Here is an 11,146-nt window from a genome sequence, read left to right as displayed (position 1 = left end):
TATAGTTTCTTGCTCAGACCGACTGTTTCACTTCATATGACTTCAATAAATCATCAGGAGACAGGGGTATTCATTTTGTTGCCTGTTTTTTTTTTTTTTTTACTCTCAAAATAATGGTAGCGTTGATTTGCATTTTATGAATCACTAACCAGAGTTTCAAATAAACATCATCTTTAATGTTCTACTCAAGAAAAAAGTCACACATCTCAGATAGCCTTATGGTGAGTAAATTAACAATATTTCATTTTTTGGGTGAACTATTCTTTTAATCCGAGCAGCTTTAGACAAAGCAGCAGATAGCGGAGTGAGTTAGTAAAAGCAGAAGAGGTTAAAGGAGGAGGAAAGTTACAACCATTCCAGTCCTCCTACAAACACAGACCATACTCTCTTCAGATACAGACACTGAAGAAGCACGACTGTGTTTGCTGAGCACTGAACACGGAAGGAAATCTGCTCAATTAAAGACAAATCTGGAAGGAAAGACATGAAGACGCAGAGGACGTAGGAAAGTACAGATGTCATGACATTTATTCAAGGCATGCTACAATTAAAGTTGATTAGGAAAAACGTCAGCAGGGTAGGTAATAATAAGAATAATAACTCTAATAATGAGTATGCATAATAATAAGCCATTCAAAACAGAAAAAGAAAAGCTTTCTACAAAAAAAAAACAAATACAAAAGAAAATCTCCACTCAATCATGCACTGCAAAAATTAGAAAATATGTTTCTTTAATAGTTTCTTCTATTTGCATTTATTACATCAAACTCATAAACTGGATACGCTCATGTCTCTCCCCAATTCCCACAAGTCACATAAACGGCTTTACAAATGAAAGCTGGTACTGGTATGATATCAAAATACAGAAGACAAATTGTGTTTTAATGTTAACTTCCATAAATATAAAAACCAGTTCATATTGGTGTGTGTGTGTGTATCTTGTTCCCCGAAACCATTTTTTGGCCAGGTTAAAAAATTAAATAAAATAAAACAATAAGGGAACACACATGTACAGCATTTGTTTCCTTTTGGTAGTGAAACATTCATAAAAACTATAAATTAGGTGTATCATTGCGTGTCGAAGCATCCTGAGATCAACTCGGGCACTTCTGTATGTGCGCTGTGCTTGAGCGACACCTCAGTACACTGACTTAGTCTAGCCCCTCCCTTTAATGCAAATTAGACCGTTTAATTAGCATAATTAAAGCCCATAAATTTAGTAATGAGAAGAAAATAGAAAGCATTATGTCTGAAATTTAAAGTTTAGATCGTAAGGGTCAATTGCATCGTAATAAAGCGATAAAATATTTCAGTCTGAACAGTGCTGCTTCAGTTCCAATTTAATCAAGTCCTTTGGTTTCAGTGGTTGGTTTGTCGTTAGGATCTCGTATGTTTCGGAGTAAAGCTTTTTAATGGAATCAATGACGATATCAGTAAAAAGTGTGACTGCTTATCGGTTTTACAGATCGTGGTGTCTATCCGGAGCAGTTCGTGAAATACTGAAAGCGAAAGGCGGTTCGAATGAATCCATAAGGGCCTGGTAACACATTCAGAATCGCAAATGAGTTTCGTTTGACGGGGGAAAGGATATGGCTTGACCTTTCTGAGGGAAACTAACAGAATAGACATGATCGAGAGTGGAAAATACAAGACGTTTGTTGGTTTCTGATATACAGCCAGGAAATAAGTTACAAATAAGCTAGATGAAAGGCACATAAACTTTGGTCCTGCATTATTTGTGACTTTTTCAGTAAAAAACCTGGAGAAAACCATACACGTGTGTAACTGTTCGAGTGAGCGCGGATATCGACGAGAAAATGTCTTACAACACAGCAGAAAGTTGTTGCCTGAGTCAAGACGTGGTTGGAAAATGTTACGCTTCGAGAAACAAAAACGAATGACTTCTTGTGATTTCAGTGACACGTTTATGGAGTCTGGCTTTTCTCCTGTTGATAAATAAAAAGCATCGCAGCTGGAAGCAGATCGACTTTCTGCTTGCGCAACTGTATATTTCGGCTTCCGAGCGCTTCTGACGGACCTGACCTCTAGCGATCGCTCTCGTCCCCGTTCACACACATCGGTGGACGTTACAGACCCAGATCTGCTTTTGTGAAGAGGCAGAGTGACAGACAACAATCTTGAACCAGTTTTCACACTCTTAATAAAGAAAATCAACAAACCCCCCCAAAAAAGAACAAAAAGTATCACAACAGAGCGAGAACGAAACAGGCCAAAACCCTAAAATAAATCAATAACAAGATACAGTAAATAAGACACAACTCCAAAACACACAGGCGGAGGTCTCAGACATCAGCATCACTCCATAGCAAAATGATGAAGGCAGACCTGAACACTTAGAGCGAATGCTGTGGGCTTCTGGGTCTCTGTGCGTTCGTTTCGAGACAAATTTAGACTGATCGTATGTATTAGGAGTTTCGTAATCATATTAGAAAAACAGAACAGAGATGATATCAAGCAGATCACACTGTATGATATAGTCCACACTGGCAGATATTGATTTCTGAGTGGTCCTTCCTGTGGAAAAACTCACCGGCATTGCATTATGGTTTATGGGAGGTTGCCAGAATGTTGCTATATGGTTGCTGAGATGTTCAGAGTGATTTTAATGTGTTGCTATGCGGTTACTAGGGTGATCTGGTGGTTGCTAGGTGGTTACTTACTGGCCCAAAGTAAAAAGAGCCCACCTCCAAGTCTCAAGATTAGTGGTCGACCCATATAGATTTTTTTGATGGCCGATATAAAGCCGATATATCACCACACTATTTCATTTAAAGATTGTAAAAACACATGCATAACAATTGCTAAAATTTAATTTATATTTATTTTACATAAAATTTACTGAATTTGAAAAATAATAAATATGAAAAAAATTTAAATCTGTAAAAAAAATACTTTTAATTAGATGGTAATTTTTTTATGCAGTCAACAAATGCAAATTGAATTCAAAAGATCTAACAGCTGAATGCAATACATTTTGCAAGGTTAGTAAAATGTACTGCATACTCAAAAGACTTTAGTTTAAATTAAATGTGTATTTGCTGATGTTTGATGAGGAAGTATTATAGTGTTTGCTTTTCTGTTACCAATAATAGAAAAGCAAACACTATAATACTGTTTAGTATGCTACTGTGTCATAATTTATTAGTCAGAAATGTTGAACAGAGACGGTAAACTAACGAAGATGGAGAACAGGAGCTGTGTGCGTTTAGGCACTGACGTTCTCAGCGCTGTAAGAATAAATGTCCCATACGCCGTCAAAATAAAAGTCTGAAATATCGGGTAAACAAAAATAAAAAGGCCAAATATCGGCCGATATATCGGTCGACCACTTCTCTAGAAATAACTTGGGTGGATACTTTTAATGTTTGTTTTTTTTGCCCATTTAAGCATTATTCTGGCAAAAAAAGTATGATCACATAGAAAATAAAATCTTCACAGATGTGCTCATAACAGCTCAAATTCATACAATTTAATCAGAACAATATGCAAGCTTACAGCAACCTCTGTCTTTGAGTGTGAAATATTTATATCAGAGATTGAGGAATTTTTTTTTGTAAAATTATGTAACAATAGTACGCGGATATAGCATACATATGTACACACACGCACGCACACACACACACAAACACGCGTGCACGCACACACACACACACACACACAAAGCAAGGGAGAATAGAGACCCACAGCATGCTCTGAACATCGCTGAGTTCACCGTTCATTTTTCTAATGAGAGCATTCACAGCACCATACATCATAACTTACATCTCATATCATATTAAGACCACATGGTACTGAGTCCCCACAAAATGCACATCTATAAGAGCTACACAAAAAAAAAAAAAAAAAAAAAAAAAAAATTAATCAAGATCAAAATAAATCAACCCTCTCACCAATCCCACAAAATAGTACATACGATATTTTAGGTAAAATTTCTAAAACCTATTTGATTATGAACACATAATAAGGCACGTAATAAGAAATTAGGTAAATACACAGTAAATGTTTTTTTTTTTGTTTTTTTTTCACTTTTCACCATGATTTCTTGAATGATTATAGTGGTACAAAAACCCGATGAGGTTTCAAATTTGATTTTTTTTTTTACTCTTCCATAAAAAAGAACAAATTACCAAAAATAAGTAACTTTTTTTTTTCTCAAAAAATCTTGACAATCCTTAAGATATATAGACCTGAATAGTTTTGCTTTGAAACTGTAAACTTCAACAAAATTCAATTTCTTTTGAGAAGTGAAAGCGAACTTTCGAATCGCTTCAGGTGACATCAGTCAAAGACAAAAAAAAGTCACTGTCCCTTGCCTTGCATGAACATTCTTGATTTATTTCATAACTGTGACTCAAACGGACATTAAAAGAGGATTTAGTGCACATGCACAGAAGCTGCTCCCTTTAGTTGCTACTCAACAGGTCTTCGGTGACCTTCCTTGGAATGTTAAGGCCAATTTTTCACTAAATGAGACAGTGCCTTGCTCGTACGCACAAGGGAGTCATCATATATCATCATATATGAAAGAATCCTGATAAAACAGGTAATAATACACTAGTACTAACTAAGCGCTTACATATAGAATCAGCTTCTGTATGTGCACACCATTGCCATGTTCCAAAACCCAGTGAGCTATCTACTTAGACAGCATTTTAAGGCATCACAAGCATGCTCCCAGCACAAAGGCTGTTCCAGCCTTCTAAGATATCTAATTTTGGCCAAAATCTAAGGCAGCATTGCATGTATCTTTTGTGGATAAGGCATTCCCAGAAAGCACTGGGAAGCTCATTCAATATTGCGGGCGAATCAAGGCAAATGTCGATTAGGAATAAACTTCCTGAATACAGAAAACAAAAATTGTTTGATTAAAAATGTATTATTTTGACTGCAGTGTTGATGTTTCGTATGAGGCCGAATACTCTAAAATTAACCAAATCAACCGATTCAGGAGTTTGACATTAGCATGTAGCTAAGCTAATGTTGCAATACCGGTGTATAAACATAAAGCACAAGTAAATATTGAGCACTTTCTATGTATTTTTACATTTACATAGTGTGTGATATTTGTCGCAGTGCATTGCGACATTTCTAGACTGTCTATAGTAAATAAAGCCAAATTTGTCCATTAGTCTTTTTGTCAGAAGTTGTGCAAAAGCACAGATTACATCAGAAATAGTGCCACATCTAACGTAGATAACTATGGGTTCTTTTTATTTTCTACTGCATTATCAGCTTCCCAATGATCCAGACTCAGTTTATCGTCTCCACCTCTCGAAGCAAACTTCTGGCCTGGACTCTATTGGAGGCGGGTTTCCTGTGAAGATCAGTCAGTTCAGATTAGTCCCTTGTGGCCTTTCATGGCAATTAATATGCAGCATTAGAAGGCAGCTGCCTATGCAGGAACTCGCTAGGTTTTGGAAACTAGTTGGCATCTCCATATCATTCAGATTCTTTGCTTAAATATTTGGTTTGGTCAGATGCAGAGGCATTTAGTGTGGGACTGCAAGGCAAAAGAGAGTGCCGCCCTCTTTTTTTTGCTGTGACTCAATGGGCTTCACTACAGTTTCTACAGAGCCCATGGCTTCAAACTCTCACACCTGTGACCAGAGCAGAGGAGTGAAAAAACTGAGTAACGAGCACAGAACCTTCTGCCCGTGTGGAAAGATGGAAAACATGAAGAACGAAAGGAAAAGACTCAACTGAGAGCAAGAAGGGGAACAGAATGGAGGAAATCATCAATTTCCCATCGAGATCACGGGCTATACCATTCACATTGGGAATTTCACTTAGGAGGCGGAGCCTATTATCAGGCTGGGCGTTGCTGATTGGAGCGTTCCAGTAAAGTTGACAGCTGGCCGTAAGTTTTCCGGAATGATCGAGAATGTTTGAAAATGTTCGCCCCGGTTCAGAGGAACCCGATCGACTGGACAATGACATCGCGCCATTGCACAAACAAGTTCTTGACAGCATTGCAGGTGCAGAGAGCCCACGAAAGGCCGGTCTGTCCAATATAAAATTTTCATTAAACAAGAAAAAAACAAATCACGCCATTCACTATCTACCATCTGGCTATACATCTTTGCACAGTAAACAGATATGAGGATGCCAAACATTCCCCACGGTGCCTGTCTTCAACTCAAAGCGATCAAAGTGCCGAGAAACAAAAGGTTTGTAAGCCGAAACAGCTGCAAATTTTAAATGCACTCATTCTTGAATCCATAGCACTCTTGTTTTAATGCTACTCTGAAGAAAAAGGACAAGCCCATTGGTCGAGGCCGTCGCTACAGATTTGATTTTTTCCAGCAGCACCTTGATGATGACGTCAGTGACATTCAAACAGTGACCGTGTGTTCAACACATCCCACGGGAAATGGGGCGCTCCGTTGAAACAGCCAATGAGAATGAAGGTGTTGGTTTTTTGGGGGAGGCACAGAGGAGACTCTGCCCTCACTTAGGTCTGGGGTATCAAGGCCATTGGGCTACAGGAGCGTCAGTCTCCAATGTAATCGGCAAATGTGCGGTGAAGAAACTTCCTCCTCAATATTGACTTTTTTGAGAATGTTCACATCGTCTAAGTTCGCGTTTCACATCAACAAAGTCCTCGCCAGTCGACTAAAGAGGGAGTCCTTCTTCCTCCACACGGAGGTTCCCAGAAACGTCACATTGTCATGGATATCCCATGTGTCTCCAGCCCTGGTTTTGTGCGAGTAAAACAAACTCACTCTCAAGACTGTCTAAAGGTTCTGCAGTAGTCTCTTATTTGCTTTTTTTCTTTCTTTTTTTTCTTTTTGGAAATCTCTAAAACTACCCCAGGAATATCTGTAATGTTTTTTTTTTTGTTGAGTTTGTCAGCCAGTCTTTTTCTCTGAACGAAACAGTCAGACTGCTGAAGGTTGAAGGGCTGGAACGGGGAGGATGGGGAAAGGGTGTGTTTGTAGTGAAGGCGCTGCTAGATGGTGGATTTGGAGAAGGACACTCGCAGATGGTGGTTTTCTCCCAGGTCGTGGTTGTGGAGGTCAATAAGAGCCTGGATGGCTTCTTCCACCGAACCCAGCTGGATCAGCGCCATCTTGCGGTCCTTCCTATTAATCATATATGGATAATATAAATCAGACATTGGGTGATCCTAAAATTTAGGACCAATTAGATACGTTTTAATGACTCCTCTAAAGTTGTCATTTGGGGTAACCATCAACTAAAAAAGGTATCAGAGTGTCTATTAAGCGCCTTGTTGTCTGAAGCTATTTACGTTAACTCCGCCCACCAACGTGTGATTCTGCTAGTCTACACTGCAAAAGACAACCAAAAGTGGTGCAGATGGTAAAATATGTGACGTATTCATTTTCATGCGGTCGACCTGGGTTTTAATCTTTTTTTTCTCCCTTTCCACATTTCAAATCACATCAGAAAAGCATTTATTTTAAATGAAAATGAAGAATATAATCAAGAAGTTGAAAATAAAGTATCGGGTAGGGATAGGATAGGTATAGGGAGGGCTTTATTGTCCCAATAAGGTGGCATTAATTCAATAATTTGAATTAAAATGACAATTTACACTCAGTAAGTTAATATTGTATAATGTTTTACAATGTACTACAATACCGAGTGCAGATAATTGGCACTATTTGCAATAAGTAGTAAAAATTTAACATAGTGTAAATAGAATCGATAGCTATATGAACTTAATGTAAATAGCATATATCGCTAAGAAAATATGCTATTTTCATTTAGTGTAAATAGCCTTTATTGCTGTTTACACTCAGTGCAAATAGCCGCTGACAAAAGGTATATTACAAAAAACACAACTTAAATGAAAACTCTGTCATCATTTACTCAAGTAAAGAATGTTGGTAACCAAACAGTTGCGGGTAGCCATTGACTTCCATAGTATCTTTTTCCATAATGTGTAAACCAATGGCTACCGTCAAATATTTCGTTACCAGCATTTTTCAAAATATCTTCTTTTGTGTTCAACAGAAGAAAGAAACTCATAAAAGTTTAAAACAAGTGGAAGGTGAGTAAATGATGACACAATTCTCATTTTTGGGTGAACTATCCCTTTAAACAGTATATAAAAGAAAGTCCTTTTCTGCTCCTAGAGGGCCACCTAACTACAAATGATTTCCAAGCAAACTTAAAATCACTGTTCACTTTTTAGAAGATCATTTAGACAATGTTTATAACATTCCATTCATGTTTTTTCACTAAAAAACTCATCCTTATTGGCCAAGTTGTCATTAATAAAGATATAAGCAGACTCTTCCCCATGTGAACAAATACTTATTAAAATAAATGAAGGCTGAGAACAGAAATACATGTGAAGAAAACTCACTGGAAAAACTTGAAGGCCTTGACTGTGTATCCAGAACTGGCAAACAGGTCTTTCAGAAAATCATCCGTAGTGGAGGGACTGGGGGAGGAAAGAAACAAAGAAAGGACGAAAATACCACCTTATCTGATGCCACCAATAATGCAAAACTTCCAGTGGAGTGAAACAAGCGCTAATATGATAATATGTGTGGGGCATAAGTGGTATAAAACTGTAATGTTATGCATTACAATGATGTTTCTTTTTCTGGAAATTCGAACAACACATTTTTTATATATTGCAATACAGCCAACGTCTATATTTTTTTAGACACCCTAAGAATTGAATACAGTTTAAGTTTTAATTCCATCCTTAATGTTGAAATTTGCACCAAGTAAGCCAGCGGCCTGAGCGGGTGGTGCCCGGTGTGTGTGTGTGTATGTGTGTGTGCCAGTCACTCACGGGATGTTTGAGAGGTGCAGGGTGGCGGAGGGAGGGAAGATGTTCTGGAAGTTCTTGGAGCCGGGCTTTTTGAAGCGGTGCAGCGGGCTCCCACTGAAGTCTTTGGTCAGGCCCTGGTCCTCCTGACCCTCCCTGGGGAGCTGCACCGTCTGGTGCTTCGAGATGGTCACACGGATCACCTTACCATGAAGACGCTGACCGTTCAAATGGCTCATGGCTTCACAAACAAACCCAGAGATAATGTTACAGATAAGTGTTAACCCTGAGACACATCATATTACACATACTCCGAACAGACCTTTTTCTTACATTTGAACAACAAAAACTCAGTTCTATTCTAATATTTTTACACACACTGAAATTCTGAATAAATCATTTTTCTAAATGATTCTTACACAAAGGTTCTTAGGTTCATTCATTCATGAACTGTACATTGTTTGTAAAAACATTCTTACGTTAATTTCTGTTTAAATCAATAGCAAAACCATTTTTACATAAATTTAGGTGAAAATTGTGCATAAAACCAATTTTTATATAAATTTCTGTTAATAGTTTCGCAAAACATTTTAAAGTAAATGTGTAAATGATTTGCAAATTGATTCAAACACAAATTACTGCATAAAACATCGATAAAACAAAAAAGTTAATTTGTAAATCAATAGCATAAGTATAAATCGGTGGCGAAACGTTCTTCTGAAAATGTCTGAAGTGTGTTAGCAAAACCATTATGTAAATTTGAATAAATAATCAGCAAAAATTATTCTCACATTAATTACTGTGCAAAATGTTGTACATTTTTAAATCAAACCATTTTTTTTTCTGTGCATTGTTCACAATTGTTTTGTAAATGTGTGTGTAAATCATTTTTAGGAGTGGATGAAAAATTGAATTTGTGTAAATTGCTAGTGAAAACATTCTTGTGTAAACTTTCATATTCTACATTTACACTTAGATTTTGCACAGTATTTGTATGTAAACGTAGCATTTGATATGAAAGTTTACACAAGAATGTTTTCACAAGCAATTTACACAAAATAAATTTTTTCATCCACTCATTTTTTCAATTTAATAAATAAATCTGCATTTTTTGTTTATAGCCTTGAGACATCAAAACAATGTCATCATTATCAAGCATCGCAATCTGCAATCAATCAATACTACAGAGCATTCGCTCCTGCATTTAAACATGGTCATCACAACCAAACCTTTGCAATGTGTACAAGTCCTTTCATTTCTCCTTGCACCATTTCAAAATCTATTACTAAATTGCATCAGAATATTTGATGAAAATGATTTGTAGCTTTAATACAGACACAGAAATCACTGATGAAGACGGCTGATCAAAGGATGAAGCGAAGGTATAAAAGATGAAAAGGATTTCGGTGTAAAACCTGACGTACCGAGCTGGGCTTGCGTGGCGTCTGCCATCTGTATTAAGGCATTCTCTTTCTTGTTGAACAGAATCTTGACTCTGTGAACATCTCCATACACTCCTGCAGGGATAAAAGAGAAATGTAGACTTTTTGTGCTCAAACACGCCATGAACACAATTCACAGCAAATAATACGCTATCTGCGGATCTCAGTGTTTCATTATTGAAGGCAGAGGGCGACAGTAACTCCTCACATGCTCAGACGAGAAAACGTTTTAAAGGATATCACTCACAGTAAGGTCTGTCTCTGATGTTGACAGTTATTAAATTGTAGGGAGAATAACAATGGCACACGCTGAGCGTATGTATGAGAAAATTTGAACATTCATATGACGGGGTCACAATCTGCAAATAATCTCCTGAGTGTGTGTTCGTAAGGAAATGGTCTCATCGCTCAGCTTCTATCCTCTACTGCTTTTATAAAAACAGCCGTCTGCACATCTAATCTAGAAGAGTAATAAATTCATCCTTACCGAATAAAATGAAGAGCCCGTGTGGAGAAATGCTCTGCAAGAGATGAAAATTCACTTAGTACAAAAATTGTAAAAGTGCTGGAAAAAGATGAAATGGGTATGTGTAAAATGTATGAAGAAACATTAATAGATGCGTTGATTGGCTGTGAAACATGTTGACACTGAGCAATTCAAGGTGAATGCTGGTCACTAACACTACAGAATTAAATGAAGAAAGTGTCTTGTGACACCAATTGCTGAGACTGAATAAAGACACATGAAAATAGGTTTGGATTAGCTCACATGACGAAAAAAAAGACTAGAGGGAATCACTGTAAAGTCACTGATATTAAAGGTCAGTGAGTGTTTAAACTTCTATTATTGTCTCTGTGCAATACTATTAGAAAAATAATTGCTCAGATTATTCCAATAGACCTACAGGTGCATCTCAAATTAGAATGTCATGGAAAG

At 37.3% G+C, this 11,146-nt stretch overlaps 1 protein-coding gene across 7 annotated transcripts in view; it reads right to left on the bottom strand.

Moving 5' to 3' along the window:
• Window positions 1-502: 502 nt before the first annotated feature.
• Window positions 503-11,146, bottom strand: part of LOC127965891 (polypyrimidine tract-binding protein 3-like) — a 62,435-nt gene continuing 51,791 nt past the window's right edge. For all 7 annotated transcript variants that reach the window (XM_052566596.1, XM_052566600.1, XM_052566601.1 and 4 more), the window contains 5 exons: window positions 10,697-10,730; window positions 10,192-10,284; window positions 8,792-9,008; window positions 8,354-8,431; window positions 503-7,103 (listed from right to left, as the gene is read on the bottom strand). In XM_052566596.1, coding sequence (XP_052422556.1) covers window positions 6,971-7,103; window positions 8,354-8,431; window positions 8,792-9,008; window positions 10,192-10,284; window positions 10,697-10,730 — 555 coding nt within the window. In that variant the 3' untranslated portion in view covers window positions 503-6,970. The remainder of the gene's footprint in view (window positions 7,104-8,353; window positions 8,432-8,791; window positions 9,009-10,191; window positions 10,285-10,696; window positions 10,731-11,146) is intronic.

The sequence above is a fragment of the Carassius gibelio genome, chromosome B10 (genome assembly GCF_023724105.1).
Source record: "Carassius gibelio isolate Cgi1373 ecotype wild population from Czech Republic chromosome B10, carGib1.2-hapl.c, whole genome shotgun sequence".
NCBI lineage: Eukaryota > Metazoa > Chordata > Actinopteri > Cypriniformes > Cyprinidae > Carassius > Carassius gibelio.
The sequence above is the reverse complement of the archived record's forward strand: the minus strand, read 5'-3'. Positions and strand labels throughout refer to the sequence as shown.